A 19,562-nucleotide genomic window follows, 5' to 3' on the forward strand; every position below is an offset into this window, starting at 1 on the left:
GGAGTTTTTGGATTACATGGATCCTGTGTTAGAGGGATACGGCTGACATAGGGAATGGTCTTGCTTTCATAATAATTTCATTTCCGACTCTCCCAGTGACAGCAAGCAGGAAATGTAGGTTGGGTAAATGATAGAAATACGTGACTGCATTAGGGTATTCTTGCTACCAACAGAAAAACAACCCACCGCTGACTCCAAGCAAAGAAGACTCCTTTTCCCTTCAATAACGTACACGCATGCAGTGTCCCGAAAATGTCATCAGCTAGAAGCAAACCCATACAATGCCATTATGTAGTGCCCGTAGTGCTCCTCAACATATTGCCCTTCTTGCGCGACCCTCACTGCTTACCATCAGACCCCTCTCGGCGGGGTCACTGCTCCTATCTGCGATACATATCCCGGGGTTCCCGATCGCGGTCCCTGTCCCTATCCCTGTCGCGCATGGGCGAGCGGCTCCTACTCCGCGTCCGACTAGTCCGGCTCCTATCGTCCCAATCGCGCCTGCGGTCCCGATATTGATCTCGATCCCATGGTTCAGCACCTCCTCGCCTGTCATCCCGCATCATGTCGTCCCTGCGACGGCGATCATCGCGCCTGGGATCGCGATCGTAGCTTGGGATGTACGTGTCCACGTCGGGGCGTGTGCCGCCGCCGGGACCGCCACGAGGGGGCCGGCCACGATCTCGGTAGGGATCAGCGTAGTCACCACCATCGGCGGGGGGCGGGGGGCGAGGAGGGAGGCCACGGTCGCGATACCAGGCGGGGACTCGGTCATCCCCGGGAGGGGCAGGACCGCGGTTGTTGCGGGGAGGGGGACCGTAGCGGCCAGCGCCGTTGACGCCGTTGCGGTAGTCGGGGCCACGGTCGTCGTGGGGTCCGCGGCCAACGGTACCGCCTCTGGGAGCCGGTGGCATGGCCGCCCTACGGTCGTGGAACTTTCTACGATCAAGCTCGTGGCTTTCTTCGAATGCTGGGAGTTCGTGGGGCTTGGCCGGGTATGGTGGGGTGCGGAAGTAGGGATGCTGCAGCGCATCGATGGCGTTAATGCGCTTCTTCCAGTCCAGCTTGAGGAGCTCCTTCAGGAGCGAGACAGCTTGGGGACCATGTTCCCTGAACCGATAGCCCAAATTTCCTTGGCGGGGCCTAGGGCACAGGTTCTCTGCGCCTGGCAGAGAGCGCCAACCAGGCATGTTGTCGTCGGTAGGGGTCCCGCAGAGCTCGAAGATCAACTCAAGTTGATGACCATCGCTCTCTCCGGCAAGAATGGGCTTGCCAGTGAGCATCTCACCAAAGACACACCTGAATCATGCCGCGTTAGCGATCAGCATGAACAAGCTCAAGGGTGAAATGCGGCTTACCCTACACCCCACATATCGATCGCGGTAGTATAGCGCCGGAGGTGCATCAACAGCTCTGGTGGACGGTACCAGCGCGTGACTACCAAGCTAGTGTATTCACGCTTGCCTTCGCCGCCACCTTGCCCAGGCTTCGGAGTCTCTCCATCGTAGTGTCTCGCTAGGCCGAAATCGGCAATCTGAAGGATGCCTTTATTGTTGATGAGAAGGTTGGCAGCTTTCATGTCTCTGTGGAGGATGCGGTTCGCATGGAGGTATTTCAAGCCTTCGAGAAGCTGAAGCATGTAGCACTTGATCTGGGGTTCGGTAAAGTGGACAGAAGGGTTTTCCAACAGGCCAGACAGGTCGTGATCCATGTAGGGAGTGACCATGTACATGATGGGCCTCTTGCGCTTGTCGCCTAGGTTGTGGATGTTGGTGAGCATGGTCGCAGCAGTATTGCCCGCGCAAAAAAAGATGACTTACTGCCCCTGGCCGGGTGCTCGACCGCCATGTCCTCTAATCGCAAAATGTTCTGGTGGTTGAGCAGCTTCAAGAGTCTTATTTCACGGAGGGCTGTGATGGGAAACTGGATGAATGTCAGCATAGATGTGCAGCAGGTTCATAGACCGTCAAACAACACTGACCCCATCCTTCTCATTGTGCATGATGATCTTCTTGAGGGCGACCAATTTGCCTGTCTTCTTTGAGCGCGCGCGATGGACCTCGCTGGTAACAGCGTCAGTAGGACGTCGGAACCAGGCCATTGAACAAGCGCACAACGGCCTGAGGTCGAGGCGACATACCCAAAGGTACCCTCACCTAGCTTTCCCAGAACTTCGTAATCACTGATGCGGGAGCAGCCGACAAAGCTATTCCGAGGACGCGCGTGCTGAAGGGCGAAGCTGCGCGGTGAAAGGGCACCGCTCCCTTCCTGAGACTCGAGAACGCTCATTGTGGTTGGCTTGTGATGATGTATGAGTGTCTAACTGCTTGTAAAATTGAGAGAATGGAGCCGTGTTGCTTCGAACACTGTGAACTTCGTAGTTCGTAGGAGGAATGGATGCGGATCACAGGGCTCGATGGATGGATGGGGATAAAAGAAAAAAAGAACAGTAAGACTAAGAGCGGATGTATTGAGAATCAAAAATTGAGAAGACGTTAGCTTCTCAACTGGAAGTGGCCGGGAGCATGGCCCAAGTGTGCGGCGAGTCAACCTTTTGCTATTGAGTTGGAATCACAATAGCAAGCCGAGTGCGAAAGCGTTGCGATGCGTTTTCATTCGCGATGCTGCCATTCCCCAGGAACGCAGCCGCTGAAGCGAAGGCATGGCCGATCTCATTGATTATGCAGCAGCGGGGAGGATGACTAAGCAAGCGGTACTATCTACTTACAGGGTCAAGAATCCAGACACACCACGTAAGGTTATGTGACCTAGGACCAGTATCTGGCAAGCATCTCATTTAAAATAATCTCAGAAGGTATTCTATAACTAACAAATTAACGTTTTACTGAAAATGAAGGCAGTTTTCTTCATCTTTACACCTAGCAGTTGTCATAAAAGATTCGATATTGATGTCTAGCGACTCCCGCGAACTGCCCACCGTCTGCGCCAAGCCAGGCCCGCACAAGCCACCTCCTGCAACTTTGCTGGGAAACGGGACTTCCGCAGCACAGACCACCGGCAGTTGAGTGGGCCCTTTCATACCCTAAATTCCGAGCGGTTAACAACCCGAACCCTGATGACTATGCAAGGTCTCAGCAGCATCCCGCTCAGCTCAAGCAACAGGCAAACAGAGCAGTGGCTCAACGTCACCTTCGGGTCCCAAAACAGCGCTCGACCACTGTCACCCTTCCGCGACACAAAACTCCCCCCTTTCTCGTGCAAGCCTGCAATTCGACGAGCGGCAGGGTAAGCAAACCCCTCAAACTTCCCAAGAAAGACCTGCAATTGGCAAGCAAGCAAGTCCTGACCAAGTATCTCTCGGAGCACAGGCAAGCAACATCAGACAAGTAAGAGACAATGGCCGGCGGTGGACAACACGTCTCCCGGGTACACCGGTTCCTGGCCACCGGCCTCGGTGCTTCCATGTGGTTCTGGGTGCGTATTGTTTGCCTGTTGGCGGGCAGAAGAGACTCTTTGAGTGCGGGGCTTTTGGCTGACCTCGGGAACAGATCTTCTACCGCGCGAAGAAGGACGGTATGGCTCACCTATTTCGCTCGCCTATTCCTCTTTTGTGTCTCCGAAGTTTCTCAAAAGCTGACATTAGTTACCTTGTCGCTACCAGGCCCTGTCCTCCTCGGCTGGAAGCACCCTTGGGATCACTAAGCAAGAAAATAGAAAGTAGAGAGTTGATTGCTGTGGGCAAGATTGTATATATTGCTCATCGTCACGTTATTCGACCAGATGAACAAGAAGGATGCTGCTAAATGCTTCAGTTCGATGTCGGCGCTTGACACATGAGCCGGGATGTTTGGTGGACGGGGGAATCAAAACATGGTTCTTGCTCCGTCATCCTTTCTAAGGAGCTTCGATGCCTGATGCCTCCAGCATGCATTGGAGATGATGGTGTTTGTGCTTTTCCCCTTGAAATCAACTACTTATGACTTCTTCTGTGCGTTACCATGTTCCAAAAGGGTGGCCAAACGTAACTCCTTATCACATACGAGCGAACGGTAAGCTGTTACTCATAGACGGCAAAGAACATCTCATCGGCTATCAACTCATGGTCCCGGGTTCCTGGTATTCCAACGCATTTATCCAACAAGAACTGGCTCTCATGACAACTCCCGAACTTGAAACAAAGAAGGCCAGACGAAGCGAAAAAGAAAACAGAAACCCATTTCAGCTACCCACTTGCTACCGACGGCGGCGGTGGTGGCACGTCCAAATTCGACTTCCCTTGCCTCGCCTCCTGCTTCAGCTCACTATCAAAGATATCCACAGCCAGACTTGCCTCCACAAAATCCTCCAGCTCCTCCATAACGGTCTTGAGCTTCTCCTTGACCGCCACAGCGCCCTCAAACCCAACGATATGCCTAGCAGGCGGGTTTTCGTGCCCGCCAATGGCACACAGCGCATGAACAGTCTCAGTAACGAGTTTGTCGTAAGCCGGGGGCGACAAGCGCGGATAGCGGTACAGGATCTCAGTGTGCTCATATGGCCGGTCGATGGTAGTATCTGGATTCGCGTTGAGCACGTTGACCAGCATGTCGCGCATGGACGGGACTGTGGGCGGGTTGATGTCCGGGTCGGTGTACCAGGGCAAGGGAGGGGAGAAGATGATCTTGTTGGTGAGAGTCTGTATCTCCTTGTTGGGTTGGACGATAGTCACTTTGATGTTGAAGGGGGCAATCTCGTAGGCGAGCGAGTCACAGTAGCCTTCGAGCGCCCAGGTCGCTGCTGTGTGGATGGACATCCAAGGCGTGCCGATGTGGCCGCCGATGCTGGTCAGGATCATGATGTGCCCGGTGTGCTGGGCACGGAACTGGGGGAGGGCGGCCTTGATGAAGTTTACTTGGGAGAAGAAAATAGTTTCAAACTGGTCGCGAATGAGATTGCGCGTGGCCGGTGTAGCGGAGAGCTCCTCTACGGTGCCAATGACGGCTGTTCACAGTCAGGAACTGTCTCATGAGTTATGAATGAAGCCCAGCTCACCTTCAAACTTGCAGCACAGCAAGATGTCTATCCTGCCAAAGACATGCACCGCCTCGGCGATAGCAGCGCCGCACTGGCCCATAGTCCGGCCATCGCAGCGAATTCCGCGTATGCGGTCCTTCCAGCCCTCACGGTCCTTGCGATTGCTCTTGCACTCGTTGACGAGCTCGCGGAACTCGGCGCTGCGCTCGTCATCCTCGACCTCCTGCGGCGGCAGACAGCACACCACGTAGTCGCCGTGCGCCAGCAGCTGCCGGATCAAGCGGATGCAGAGCGGCGATAGCGACGATGTCAGGAACCAGGTCCGAGGCGAGTTGTGTGTTGCTGGCTTGTCCATTAGAAATTAGATTACGAGTCCTTCCATGTAACTATGTGACTTGTAAGTGATCAGGGGGGGGGAGGGGAGGATCATCGAACCGTGCCTTGGCGCGAAGATGTGGGGAATTGGAGGAAACGATAAGATCTCTTGGGGGATTATCATGATGGGCAGTGAGGGAGACTCGGGGCTATGGATAAGGGAGATCCTGTGCAAACTGAAAACTGAAAAGGGGTATGCCCACGGAATGATGGTTGAGGTACTGAGTGGCCGTGACGCGACGACCCCGTCTGTGTCGTTGGCCGCTCAGCCATATTGACGGCTTCTATCACCTCAACAACGTGGTTGTTTTTTTTTTCCTTTTGTTTGAAAACCAGACCACTTCAGACTTCTCAGCTCTGTCAAGGATGCGGTTGCACGGCACAATTGCGCCTCTCTAGTGAAAGCTCTACAGGCAATGCCGTCATAGCAAAGACAAAAAAGAGACGTGAACTGTGAGAATAGCGGCCTAGCAGTTTGCAGGACCCTGACTCATAGAACCCGTTGACGGTCGAAAGGATAGAGTGTAACGTTTTCTTGTCAGAGTAAAAGCAAAACAGCAAGGGCTCTAAAATCTATGAGCGGAAAGCAGAGACTTCAGTGTGTAAGAGATGAATGCTCCATGATTTGATCCAGATATCCATAGATTCGGCGCTGGAGCGGGGCCCACGGAGTATTTTAGGCCAGGGCGGAGGTTTGGCGCTTCGGTAACATCCCTGCATTACCGCCCGCTGCCGTGGCCGCTAGCCGCGCTCGGGCGGGAGATAGAACCGAAATATCTCAGGAAGTAACGGCAGATGTAATCGGCGCGGGACCGAACGGACGAACATGTTTTTCTAGTCATTACATTCTTGCAAGAATCTGGTGATGTTTGAAATTGGTCAATCCGGGTCATGTAGCTCATCCCTGCTGACGGGTACAAACGGAACAGATGAGTGAAAGTGGACACAGAGAGATCAAAGCTTGGTTTTATATCGAACCCTAACCCTACCCTTTAAGCACTATTCTTTAGCAAGCTACCTTAATGTTGACTCATCTCTCTCCGATCTTTCAAGCGACTCTTCCTATGTTCATTGATGATGTAATGGTTCTTATTTATGGAATATCTGCCTCATCTCGAACCCTCCTTCGGAACAAAGCTTTGCGTCGATTCCAAACATGTGGGTAGTATTGGGCCAACTGTCATCTTTTAATACCTGCTGGGAGAACTAAGATGGAATTGGAGCGTGGAAGCCTAAAATCCAAAGATGAGGGATTCATTCACAATGATTGGCGCATGCATTGTCTGGGTTGGAATAGTAAGAAACATCGAGCTTGCCTATTACGAGCAAGGATTTTGTCCCAAGTATATCGATATCCTAAGGGGAGAGAGGTATGATATGGATGGCCTACCTTCATAATGAAGTCGGCTGGTAAAAGCAACCACCAAGTATCCTGCATCAACAGAACTCAGACGGGTTTCTCTCCTCATGTCAACCTCTGGATATCATAAGGGCATGATTTTGTTAACCCCTAGGAAAAATGAAGGTCTTCACCCCGCATAGATTGTGGATCTGTGAGCAGTTCATGAAGCTGTGGGGGTTAGACAGACTAACGCAAGGTGTAACAGCTAATGCTGGGCTCTAATGCATTACAGGCTTACAAACTGAAATTGTTGGTAGAACTTGTTGATGTAAGTGACAGTATTCGGATTTTGAGTGGATGAAACCCATGATGACGCCCCTCATCTCCCAGGCCCATCACAGATCTGCGCCCCGGCACCCCCATCCACATGGATGCGGGGCTCTGTAAGACCCCACGTTTTAGCGCATGGCCCCCTGTCAAAGCCCTACAAATCACGTCACTCCAGCGACTCAGAGGCAGCAAAAGAGGGCCGACACCGGGACACAGCAGTCACTCCAATGCCCTCACGGGATGGTGTCTGCCTCAAATGGCAGGGCGCGTGCAAGCATGTCGTGCATAGCCTCGTGAGATGGAAATAGTGGGAGCCAATTGGACGCCCATTGACGTCGAAAAAGCACATTTCCAATTGCAATTCCCAATGTCCCGGCACAAAAGAGGAGTGAAGGCGGGATGCAGCGAGCGACCGCAGGGGACCAAGTGCCCCTCCAATGCCCCGCCGTCAGCGATAAAGGGGCGCATTGCCCCGCAATCCGATATCGATAATTGCTTCGCCGACGACACCCCGAGTCGCAGTCACAAAAATCTAGCAGTCGAGTCAGAGTCATCGGAGACTTTGTTGTCCCTCTATATACCCCGAGGTAAGTATGCCAGTTTGGCCTTTGTGTTTTCATCCAATTCATACACACAAGGTAGGATAGAGGCTCATACATCGTTCAAGACGACGGTCCCAACAGTCAATCGTCTCGTCCTAGGAATAACTATATCCCTTGAAAAGAAAAAAGAAAGCCAATCAACATGCCTACTCGCGCCGACATCACCTACTTTGGCGCTGGCCCGGCTGCGCTGCCGACCGATGTGCTCGAGACCGCTGCCCAGGCTCTGCTGAACTACAACAACACTGGATTGGGCATTGCTGAGCACAGCCACCGCTCCGAGCTGGCCACAAATATCATCAACGAGGCCAAGGCCGACCTGGCTACCTTCCTCGACATCCCCACGGACGAGTATGAGACTATCTTCATGCAGGCAGGCGGCACCGGCGAGTTCGCCGCCTCCGTCTACAACCTGGTAGGCGCCTGGGTTGCGCGGCAGCATGCCGCCGTGCTGAAGGAGCTGGGCGCAGATGCCGACGAGGCCAAGGTCGTTGAGGCTCTGCGGAAGCGCGTCCAGTCCCGTCTCAAGCTGGACTACATCGTTACCGGCGGCTGGTCGCTCAAGGCTTACCAGGAGGCTGTCCGCCTTCTGGGCCCTGAGTACGTCAACTTGGCTGCCGACGCGCGCACCATCAATGATGGCAAGTTCGGCAAGATTCCCGACCAGTCTACCTGGAAGCTGAGCGAGGATGCTGCTCTGGTCTACTACTGCGACAATGAAACCGTCGACGGCGTCGAGTTCCCCGAGTTTCCCTCGGTCTTGGCCCCACGCGCCGACGGCTCGGGCCCCATTGTCGTCGCTGACATGTCCTCCAACATCCTGTCCCGGCGCTTTCCTGTCCGTAACTACTCGCTGCTGTTCTTCGGTGCCCAGAAGAACCTTGGCTGCACCGGCGTCACGGTTGCTGTTATCAAGAAGTCTCTGCTGCCGCCGAATACTGTGCAGCCCACCCCTACCCTGCTGAGGAAGCTCGGCCTGCCCATCCCTCCGATCATCCTTCAGTACGAGACCATCGCCAAGAACAACAGCTTGTACAACACTCTGAGCATCTTCGAGTATGTCATCAGTCGCTTTGTTCGACTGAATCAGTAAGCTAACGGTCCCTAGCGTCTACATTGCCGGCCAGGTGCTCAAAAAGCTTCTGCGAACGTTCCCCGACAAGGTTGATGGCCAACAGAAGGTTGCCGAGCAGAAGGCCAACCTGCTCTATGCTGCTCTCGAGGCTCATCCGGACGTCTACCGCATTGTGCCGGACAAGTCGGTGCGCAGCAAGATGAATATCTGCTTCCGCGTTACCAAGGTAGGTCGACCTCGGCCACATTCTTTCCTCAAGTAATGCTAACTCTCCCAGGGCGGCAACATCGACGAGGCCGAGAAGGCTTTCCTCAAGGAGGCTACCAGCCGCGGCCTGACTGGCCTCAAGGGCCACCGCAGCGTCGGTGGTATCCGTGCCAGCAACTACAACTCGATTCCCCTGGAAGGTGCCCAGAATCTGGCCAAGTTCATCGAGGACTTTGCCAAGGCATAAACGTGTTATTTGTTTCTTGAGATACCATTTTTGGAATATGCATAGTGGATTCAAAAAAAAAAAAAGACAAAAAATGGGGGGGGGTAGTAAGGACATGTTTCGATTTCAACAAGCATATATCATAACAGGAACATGTAAGCTCATTCAACGACAGAGCAGGTTACATTGCAATAAAACAGAATACCCCATATATTCTTCAAGTACTGTCCTTTGCAATCTCTTCCTTAAGCCATGCCGGAACCTCGGGCAGCTTATCCCAGCCATCCAAAGCCTGCTCCTTAGGCCCCTTCGGCTTCGCATAGATACCGGCTACATACCACACCGTCTCACCCTTCTTAATAACACCCTGCAGCGTCGGGATAGTCGTCCTAGCTGCAACCAAGTTCGAGTTCGGGTCCGCATTAACCATGACAGCCCTTCTCTCCTCGCTGCCAGGCTTCTCATCGGGAAGCGCCTTGATACCAACGGCACCAGCCTTCAAAGACACGGCGAATGCGCCCTCCCTTGCCGGTGCCACGGCCTCGTCGGTCGGCGGGTCATAGTTGCCCATCAGCCTGGGCTTGGTGCCTTCATATGTGGCAGGGTTGTAGGGGTCCAAATACCGTCCGTCAAGGGCCCTCTCGTTGCTAATGGCGAACGAGCCGTCTGCGGTGAGAACCTCACGCCCGGCAGAGATCCGATGAACACGGATATGCCAGTTCGGCGTCTCTTCTCTTGGGGGGAGCAGGTACGTAGTGACATGAACATCAGGGAAAGGCTCCCAATGCGAGATAAGCACCGGCCCGGTAACGGGGCGCTCTTCCAGCGTGGACTTGGACACGCGACGCGTCTTCCAGAACTCGCCGCCATCATCGGAGAAGCCGAGCTGCGAGGCTAGAGCGTACTGCTCTAGAGTGAACAATCCCGGAGGTACGGAGTAACCGTAAGCAGAGGAGTACGCGAACGAGCCGTACTTGGCGTGGGTTCCCTTCATCGGGTACGAGCAAGCCTGGCCAGAGGAGAGCAGCATGCAGTGCCCGCCGAGGTTGCTCATGATGTGCTTGGGGTGCTTGAGGGCTTTGATGCGGGGAATGACTGTCCAGTGATCTTCTTCGGGGGAGGTCCAGAAGGGATGGGTCTCCGGGACGGCAAGACAGATAAAGGCTAGGCAGGCCCAGTAAGGACTGCCGGGGCTGTTGTAGTTCTCGGACATCTGGGTGGTTGTGAGTAACTCTTCTGGTGTCCTTTTGGGAGGATTAAGAGTCTACTTACATACATATTCGGGTACGAGTACCCGATGGTCAGCGTGCCGCTGGGGCTCCAGATGTCATGCTGCGTCTGCCACCATCGCAAATGCCGGAGCACGATGCCCTTGACCATGCCCCAAGTCAGTGGTGCCGGAAGCTCGACATCAGCGTAGGCCAGCGCTCCCCAGAAGGATACCATGGCGAAGCGGTAGCCCACACTCCGGCCGAAGGGGATGGAACGGCCTACACGGTTAGCCTGTTGGATTTCTCGAAGGAGGGGAGGGCCGAAACTTACCCTCCTCGTCATAGTAGTGAGCCAAGTCCAAAGCGGCAATTTGAGCCCGTTTACGGAACTCGGCGGCCCTCTCAGGGTCTTCGTCGCCAGCGAGTTTTGCATACAGGAGCTGCAGGAAATGGATAGCAAAGCTAGACGAGTAATAGTCCATCTCTGTTGTCGTTGTTGTTGTCATTATTGTTAGCCGAATGCCTAGAGGTCATCTAGGGGTAGAAGACGCACGATGAATGCCCTCGGGACCGTCATTGGACCATCCATCACCGCGGTAAAAGGTGTTGAGGTGCTCAATATCAGCATCCAGCCTGGCTTGAGAGAACTTTGCGCCACGCTTCTTCAAACCTAAGTTCGCAAACACACGAAACCAGAGCCAATTGGTGTTGGGCATCCTGTCCACGGCATCAGCATCCCCCTTCTCCTGAACATTACCTGTCCACGAAAACACTTACTCCTTCTCATTGATACTATTCCCCAGCCACCTCTCGACATTTTCCCTCTCTCTCTCACTCAGACCCTCCCAAATCGTTGGCGCCACAGCCAACGCAAACCCCAACGGACACATCTCCACCATCCTCTGATCGTTATCCCTTGGAAAACCCCAAAACTCTGGCCCCTCGGGGTCTGTCCCCGCCCGAATCCCATCAATCCACCACTGCGTACCGCGATATTCCCCTCCCCCAGCCAGCAAGCATGCGAGACCCCATAGCGGACGGCAGATGCCCTCAACCTCGGAGGCGGTCTGGTCAAAGCGCACGGCTGTGGCGCCGGGGCAGCGGATGCGGGCTTTGAGAGGGGAGAAGAAGGGCTCGAGGGGGTCGAGGAGGGCTTTGAGGAGGTCTTGGACGGAGGTGCGGTCGGAGAGGGGGATCGTTGAGAAGGGGTGAGCGGAGGAGTAGCCTAAGACGAGGCCGGTGTGGCCGGTGTTGGTTCGGGGGGTTGTTAAGGTCGCCATGGCTTGGTGAGGAGGATCAGTTTTGGCGGTTGATGTAAGCACCTAAGGATGGATGAAAGAGGCGATTGGACTTCTAGAAAGGTGAATCAAAACGGGGAATAAGAGATACGACGTGTATATACTTATACGTACAACCGGACCTCTGGTTGACAGGCAGCTATCTCATATGCTATGCTATCGTTTTATACCACCTCGTTTTCTACACCTCCTTCGGGACACTTTACGCATCCCATCAATAATGGGCCAATCCCAAATTTCTCCGTCTCGCACGGTGTCGTCCCGCCTGCAAACTTAACCAGGCTGCTCTCCCTTAGCGCATATGACTGTGACTGTATGTACTTTACTACTTCCCATCACTTACCTACCTATCCGTGTGGGGACACATAGACGGTGCATGAGGGGAAAGGAAATCCATCTGGGATCTGGATGATGAATGAGGGGTTACTTACGTGCTGTTGCTACAAAAAGCTGGGGTAGCATCGCATCGGCTGAGCGGCAGGAAACGGTTCCTTCAGAAGCGATCTGGAACAAAAACCTGGGCAACAGGCGGGTCGCGGCTAATTGTGAAACTCCGGTTGGAGAATGGCACTCAGCCGACAACTGGGGATGCCATGGGAGGATTGGAGGTGAGTTAGTATCCGCTGCGGGTATGTGGTGTATGGACATGATGGCGGTTGGCTTGCTTCCGTTCGAGAGCTCGAGCTGTGCCACCTGGACAATCCACATGGACCTTGGAGAGATGGTTTATCAAAAGAAAGCTCATACTGGACATCGTATCAATATTCAAGACGACAACTCCATCCAAGCTAACTTAAACTTTCTCAATTGAGTCCATCTCTAACCCTCAAATCACACATTCAATGCTCAACACCAGACAACACCACAAGTTCATTCAAAAGACAGGCAGGCCAGGCCAACCGACATAGCAGCACCAACTTGAGCTTATGGTATGATGATGATGATGATATCTCACGGTAATCCGTTTCCCAAGACAACAATATGCTTATTTTTCTCAACACAAAGGAAAAAGAAAAACCTTAAAGAATGCCTCCCGGATCCTGATGATGATGATGATGATGATGATGATGATGAAAAAGGTAGACCTAAAGCAAGACTACAAGTAAAAAGGAAAAATTGAAACCAAGCGGGCGCTTGATCTTGGTAACTCAACCTCAGCTAGACATTAATGTACTTGATATCCTCCTGCTGCTGCCTTTCTCTTTTTGCCCCTCTCTCTCTCTCTCTCGTAGGGAAGGGGGGCGGAAAGAACGAAACCTTGAACGTGATATTCGAAGAAGGAAAATGGTATGTATCGTGTACGGTATGGTATGAGAATAAGAAGAAGAAAAGAAGAAGAAGAAGAAGAAGAAGAAGAAGAAGAAGAAGTGGATAGGTATCTTGGATGCCACAACAACACAGAGAAACGAAAATCACACGAGAGTGAACAACCGGTTCCTTCCCTCCCCCCCCCCCTTCCTGTCATAACACCAACCAATCAATCAAGAAATCACAGCAGTGACTGTTGCCGCCGCCGCCGCAGCAGCAGCAGCAGCAGCAGCAGCAGTAATAGCGGGAATCCCACCAGACCAAACCCAACACACTCTTCCCTTTGTTACCCAACATTCCATCCATCCATCCATTCAAACCTGCTTTCCTCACCCAGAACCATTAACCTCAGTTACTTACACCCTCCACCGGCTCTTCCGGTGATCCCTCATCCCCAGGCCTATCACTCGTTGCTCCATCAACACCAGCAACCTTCTCCTCGCCTTGCCCCTCTCCAACTTCACTGCCCGCGGCAGCAGCACTAATAACACTATCGGTGCTCCTGGCCGCTGAATTACTAGCTGTACTCTGCGCAAGCTCTCTCCTTCGTCTCCTCATCCGCCTCTCTTCGTCTGCAGTCTGTCTTCTCGATCTCCTGACAGAGAAATCACGCTTACTACTGCTCAGATCCCCATCCGCCCCACTCAAACCGGCACTTTCGCCGTTGGCACCGGCACTGTCGTTCCGCATACCCTGCAGCAACAGCGCCGCGCGCTGAGCGACGTCGTCTTCTGCGGTTGTTGCTGGAGTCGTGGTAATCGTAATACCATTTGCCGTAATCGTATTCGTAGCCGTGCCGTCAGCATTGGCGCCAAGATCACCGGCGGGGGATGGGTTCCCAGCGTTGGGCACGCTGAGGAGGTTGCTACTGCTGGTGTTGGGATCGGCCGACGTAGCGCCGTTTTGGTCGGCCAGCTGGTCGGACGAGGCATCGGGGTTTTGGGATGCCCCGGAGCCGTTGGGTGTGCCGTCGGCGTTCATGCCCGACAGGATAGCTAGTTCGGGCATCTTCTGGCCTGAAGCAACGCGCTGCTGGTGACGGTCCTTGAGGCGAGCACGACGGCGGCGGTCGCGCTGATCGCGGGCCTGGGGAGCTGCGGCTCGTAGCTTTTCGAGTAGGCTGTCCATGGCGCCGGTGTTAGTCGAGCTGGTCGAGCCGGCCTCCTGGGCCTGGGCGGCCAGCAGGGCGTTCTTGCGCTTGAGAGCAGCCTCGTTCTTGCGCCGTTGCTCTTCCCATTCCATGTTCTTTTGCCGTGACTTCTTCCACTCGGCAATAAATTGAGCCAGCTTGGCAAAGAACTCGCGGCGCGCGTTCTCGTCGGTCGGATCTTCGCCGTAGAAGACCATGATGTCCTTGTACGTGCGTAGCATCTCCTCGAGATACACCTGCATCTGCTCGGCCTTGCGGCGGGCCTCCTTCATGCAGCGAGCCACAACTTGCAGCACGCGGTCCTGCGGATGGAACTTCTTGGGGTCCGACAGGTTACCCGAGTCGAGCGACATTTGCACGTTGCGGATGTTCTCGATGTACTTCCTGGCATCGGCTTCGAGCTGGTCGACGTTGATCTTTTGGGCAGTCGTCACGCCGGCAATATCCTCAGTGAAGCCCTCCCACTCCGGGTACTGATTGCGCACGATACGCTCGACGAGGTCGGCCAACGAGGACTGGTTCTTGTCATCCTTGACCATACCCAGCCGGGCGAGCGATGAGAGCTTGAAACCGCGGGCTTGCTTGTTCGGATCGTTCATGTAGTTGCCGATGTCCAAAATAAGGCCGAGAACGTTCATCAGCGAGACCGAATCGCGCAGCGACTCCGACACGCTGACGATCTGCCGCATCTTCTCCGTCATCTCGTCGTAATCGGATTCAAAGCTGCGAGTAAGCGCCAGCGCCCGCATCCTGGCTCTCCAGTAGTGGTGCAGCTCGAAGGCGGTGTACAGGAAGATCTGGTCTTCTCTTGTAAGCTCGTTCGGGTCTTGCTCGCGCTCGACCTTGTCGGCGTCGGGGCCGGTCCAGTCTTTGCTGTAAGGCGCCATGCTCTTGGAGACATTGTCCGGAATCGTGCAGAGATCCTCCTTCTGCAGGAACTCCAGCACGACCGGGTTGTCCAGCACTTCGGTGTCGCAGTGGATGATCATCTGCACCACCTTCTCGACCGAGTATTGCGAGAACTTGGCAAGCGCAATGGCGTAGGCCTTACGCAGATCGTTTGAGATGATTTGCTTCTTGTCGTTCTTCTTGCCGGCGCCCTGGCCGATCGCCTTGGTCTCTTTGGCCATGAAGAGCTTCTCGACCTCGTCGAGGATGCCCTTCCTGCGCAGCTCGAGATACTTCTCTTCTCTTGCTTCGGCCGACGGGGCATGAGCGGCCCAGTGTGTGGTAAGGGCATCGTCGACCTTCTCCCAGTGGAGAGCCTTGAGCTTCTTCTTAGGCCGGACAATTGACAAGCCAAGAGATGGCGACGAGACGGCAATGTCGGCCTGCCGGGAGAGGAAGTGGCCTGACATGGAGCCCGGAATGGGTAACGGGGGAGCAGGAGGCGGCGGCGGCGGGGGAATACCGTTGGCCCCGGGCAATGGAGGCGGGGGAGGAGGCGGTGGTGGTGCTCCGGCTGCCGGGGGAGGGGCGCCGGGGATCTTTCCAGGCAGTGGTGGCGGAGGAGGGGGCGGAGGGCCACCTGCTCCTGGAATGGGGGGAGGGGCTCCTGGAAGCCTTCCCGGAGGAGGAGGAGGAGGAGGAGGAGGTGGTGGTGGTGGTGGCGGCGCCGTGGGGAAGGGGAGGCAGATGCCCCTGGGGCCGGGGAGGGGCGCCAGGGATATGGGCCGGTAGGGGAGGAGGGGGCGGCGGTGGCGGCCCTCCGGATACTGGTGCTGGCGGCTCGACAGGCTTTGGCAGCGTAGAGGGTTCCGTTGAAGCCACAGCTCCGTCTGTTTGGCCGGATGTGTCTGTGACCTCGATCTTGGGCGGCTCGTTGTCGCTTGGCGTGGCCGGCGTCTGCGAGTCCATGCTCGGATGGGAAGGACCCGTGGTAACGCCATCGCCCTCTTCCGAGTCGCTGGCATCGTACTTCTTGACCTTGTCCTGCAGCTCGCTGAGCATGCCAGCTGCCTGCTGCTTGGGATCGACAAGGGGCGGCCGCTTGATCTGGACCAAGCGCGGCTTCTCGTAAACAAGCTCGCCGACGTCCTCGTTGGGCGACTCGTCGCCGCCCTCTTCCATGACAACGTCCTCCTCCGGCTCCGCGGGCCGCGGCCGTATCGGTTTCCTTGGGATGCCGTGGGCCGACCGCTTGACGCTGCCGAGCATGCTGTTGGTGAGATCGCGGGGGAGGCCCTCGCGCGTCGGCTCCGGGCCTCCGTAGCCGTCCATCTCCTCGCGCAGGGCGCGCAGGCGGTCCGGGAGCCCGATGTGCTCGCCCCAGACCTTTCCTTCCAGCTTGTACATGGTCTTTTGGCGCTCGATCTGCATCTGGAGACGTTCCATAAGCTTCTCGCGATCCAGAATGCCCTGCTGGTGAGCGGTTTCGCTGCTGATCTTGCCCTTGGCGGCCTGCGAAGCGGCAATGTCTTGAGCATCGCGGAGCATAAGGTACAGCTCGCGAGTCTCGAGCTCGTAGCGCTGGGCCTCCTTTGCCCGGAGCGTGTGCAAGCTCGCAATCTCTGCCTTGAGGGCATCGTTCTGCCGCCTCTGCGTCTCGATGAACCTGGCCTGTTCATCAATCTGCTTCTGGAGCTTGGCAATGAGCCCGTCGGCGCCCATCTCAAGCTTCTCCCTGAGCTCATCGCGCTCGGCCAGGGCAGCTTCAGCGATACGTTTCTGCGTAGCTGCCTCCTCAATGGCCTGGCGAGCCTCCGAGTCCGTGTGTAGCTTGTCAAGCAGGGTCTGCACAGTGAAATTGAGACTCTGCTTGAGGTCCATATTGGGCAGCCGGCGATCCATGGCGACGTAACTCAGCATGGAGTCGACCAGCTGGAACATACGGAGACGCTCCTCGGCATCATTGTCTCGGATCAAGAGCAGGTGTTGCAGCGCCGAGACGAAGTAATCTTGCGTCTTGGTGCCCTTGAGACGCTGCATGATGGCCTCCACGATCTGGACGGGATCGTTGAGGTCCCTGGTTTCGCCGTCTACGCCATCCTTGATACTGCTGTTCTCGCGCTCCAGCATATCCTCATAGTCAATGGCCTCGTTGGTCTTGAACCTCTCGATCTGCTTGTCGATCAGCTCATACTGGAAGGCCTCCATCTTCTTCATGATGCGGTGGATGCCGCACGCAGTGAACTGCGCGCGGATATGGATGCGCATCTGGAGGTCCTTCTCGGCCGCGTCGATCAGCATGTTGACGAGGATGAGCGTCGCGACGGCGTATTCCATCAGCAAGTTCTCCATGCCGATGCCTCCGCTGCGAACTTCCTCGCTGGCGCCGACCAGGCTGCCCATCTTGCCGCGGCCATCGATGGTGACCTCGACAAGACGCATCCAGGCGTCGAACCGGCCATTCTCGCCCAGCTGATTCTTGACAACGTCCATGGCCTCGATCACCTTAAGATGGCCCTTGCCCTCGCCCCAGTGGCAGAGGAATGTCAAGACTTCGCTGACGAGCTTGCGTGTGGTAATCCGGGGCGAGATCAGCGACGTGGCCAAGGCCACGAGGACCTGCTGGTGAGCCAGAGCATCGTCGGCGCCGAACTTGTTGTTCATCAATGCCTTCAGGCACTTGACGATATCGTACTCCCGATCGAGATCGCTATCGCCCTTGTTCCTTTTTGTGTCGAGCCCGGGGTCGGCCCGGATCCGGTCCTGCGGTTGAGCTTGAGTAGTATGCTGGTCAGGGCCACCTGCCCCTGACAGTCAAGGAATCTCCTGACCCAGCCTATTTGCTGTGTACGCAAGTTGACTTCGAGACTGCCCAGCCCTTTGCTGTCCAGCGCGTTCTCCATCACCTTGCGCACGTACCATTCTGGACTTCCTTCTTCCTCGGGGAGATGGGCAAGGTCGTAGGGGTTGTACTGACCAGATTTTGCCGTCTGTCGGCGTCGTTGCTCGCCCTGCCATTCGGTTAAGTGGTCCTGGTAGATGAGGGTCCATTTCTTGTCGGAGGGGTAAGCCATCATCTGGCGCTTGGCTTGGTCCGGGAGATTGTGCCATCCGCGCTTCTGCATCAGCTCCAGGAACATTTCCTCGATCACTCGGGGGTCGTCGGGCTTGGGGAAGTGGAAGCTATCGCCGTAGGAATACGCCGAGGGGAACTTGGTCAACCGGTTCTGCTCCCTAGGAGAGTGAGGCGAGAGGTAAGAGGATTGTGATGAGGCGCTGGGCAGAGCTGTCCTGGATAAGCGATAGGCCGCGTATTGTTCGTAGTAGGGTCCTGCTTTACCTGACGTCATGCTCGTGTTGTCGGCCGAGCTACGCCCTGTGGATGCCACATACGAGTTGTACCGGGAAGATATCGAGATATTGCTGTCCCTGGCGGGGCCCCATTGCTGGTAGACGGGTTCCCTTTGACGTCCCGTCGTCGCCATTGTGATATTCTGCTGATGCGGGGGTACATAGTTTTGATTAGGAGGGGCATGGCTGTGTTGAGTGGGCGGCCGCTGCCCCGAGGAATAAGGGCTCGTCGGGCGAATCGTCGAGGGGTCGATGCTCGGGTATTGATGGAAGTCGCTCGTCGCATTGTTAAGATGGTGTGGCAGGGGCTCTCTTGTCCGAACGGGAACCTGGTCGCTGCTGGGTAGGTAGTCGACCGAGACAGGAGAGCGGCCGTCCGGGCCGAAGCCGTCGAAGGGGATGGTGCTAATAACACCGGCCATCTGATTGACTCCTGACTCGGCAGAGCTAGGACGGTCGATGGAGACAACGGAGGAGTCGCGGTGGTGGCGCGACGTGCGCGAGTGGATAGAGCTGTCGTCGGTATGTCGCTTGTCGGCCTTATGTTTGTTTCTGTGGAAGAAGGAGGTCTTCCCGCCGGCCGAGCCGCGGGACTTGTCGTAGGAAGACATTGTGGTGGCAGCGGGCAGCGGGCAGCAAGCTGCCTGCAAGAGGTGTTTCGTTTCTTGTCAGGACGGCAGAGTAGGATTGCCAGCAAAGCTGGGGAGGGCAGCTGTCAATCAATGCGTGGATACTGCGATGCGGGCGATGTGATTGTGAGCCGACTCGGAGGAACGTGGGGAGCGTGGGATCGTGGGATGGGTGTTGCGGCTACTGGACTCGCTGTCTCAGGCCGAGGGCGCATCGCATCGTGTTTGGGTGTTCTGGGAGCAGAGTGACGTGTGCGAGGAGTCGTCGCAGAGATGGTCGAGATGGTAGAGATCACAGAGGTCGCTGTCGCAGAATGTCAGGGGAGGAGGAGGTAGGAAGAGAGAAAGAGAGGAGGGGGGGGGGTGTCGGCAGTGGGAGCGGGAGCGGGAACGGGCCTGCGCATAATCGAGGGTAATGTTTAGCATAAGGACAGGAAGACTGAGGGTCGATAGCCCTTGCTCGGCTTCGGGAACAGCCCGACGAAACATACATACAGTATGTATGACACTACCTATGTTATGGTATGAGAAGGCCACTGCTACCGTGGGTTGACACTTGACTGACGTTTGGGTTACTGTATACGTAGGTAGGTAGG

General features: G+C 55.6%; 5 protein-coding genes across 5 annotated transcripts; 1 reads left to right on the forward strand and 4 right to left on the reverse strand.

Annotated features, from left to right (window-relative positions):
- Positions 1 to 380: 380 nt before the first annotated feature.
- Positions 381 to 2,289, reverse strand: CTHT_0028110 (serine/threonine-protein kinase-like protein; the record flags this gene model as incomplete). The annotated part of the gene is made up of 5 exons (XM_006693205.1): positions 381 to 1,299; positions 1,359 to 1,755; positions 1,821 to 1,923; positions 1,982 to 2,063; positions 2,141 to 2,289. The coding sequence occupies 5 exons, from the start codon at positions 2,287 to 2,289 to the stop codon at positions 381 to 383; spliced, it is 1,650 nt and encodes a 549-aa protein (XP_006693268.1).
- A 1,894-nt stretch (positions 2,290 to 4,183) lies between these two features.
- On the reverse strand, positions 4,184 to 5,329 carry CTHT_0028120 (uncharacterized protein; the record flags this gene model as incomplete). The annotated part of the gene is made up of 2 exons (XM_006693206.1): positions 4,184 to 4,941; positions 4,993 to 5,329. The coding sequence occupies 2 exons, from the start codon at positions 5,327 to 5,329 to the stop codon at positions 4,184 to 4,186; spliced, it is 1,095 nt and encodes a 364-aa protein (XP_006693269.1).
- A 2,436-nt stretch (positions 5,330 to 7,765) lies between these two features.
- CTHT_0028130 (phosphoserine aminotransferase-like protein) lies at positions 7,766 to 9,152 on the forward strand (the record flags this gene model as incomplete). The annotated part of the gene is made up of 3 exons (XM_006693207.1): positions 7,766 to 8,679; positions 8,732 to 8,924; positions 8,976 to 9,152. The coding sequence occupies 3 exons, from the start codon at positions 7,766 to 7,768 to the stop codon at positions 9,150 to 9,152; spliced, it is 1,284 nt and encodes a 427-aa protein (XP_006693270.1).
- A 196-nt stretch (positions 9,153 to 9,348) lies between these two features.
- Positions 9,349 to 11,622, reverse strand: CTHT_0028140 (uncharacterized protein; the record flags this gene model as incomplete). Its single annotated transcript, XM_006693208.1, has 5 exons — positions 9,349 to 10,344; positions 10,404 to 10,621; positions 10,674 to 10,826; positions 10,896 to 11,059; positions 11,120 to 11,622. The coding sequence occupies 5 exons, from the start codon at positions 11,620 to 11,622 to the stop codon at positions 9,349 to 9,351; spliced, it is 2,034 nt and encodes a 677-aa protein (XP_006693271.1).
- Positions 11,623 to 13,121: 1,499 nt separating this feature from the next.
- On the reverse strand, positions 13,122 to 18,948 carry CTHT_0028150 (cytokinesis protein sepa-like protein; the record flags this gene model as incomplete). Its single annotated transcript, XM_006693209.1, has 4 exons — positions 13,122 to 13,229; positions 13,309 to 15,819; positions 15,902 to 17,749; positions 17,818 to 18,948. 4 exons carry the CDS (start codon positions 18,946 to 18,948, stop codon positions 13,122 to 13,124), a joined length of 5,598 nt encoding a protein of 1,865 aa, XP_006693272.1.
- Between the last annotated feature and the right edge of the window lie 614 nt (positions 18,949 to 19,562).

The sequence above is a fragment of the Thermochaetoides thermophila genome, assembly GCF_000221225.1.
Source record: "Thermochaetoides thermophila DSM 1495 unplaced genomic scaffold scf7180000011816, whole genome shotgun sequence".
NCBI lineage: Eukaryota > Fungi > Ascomycota > Sordariomycetes > Sordariales > Chaetomiaceae > Thermochaetoides > Thermochaetoides thermophila.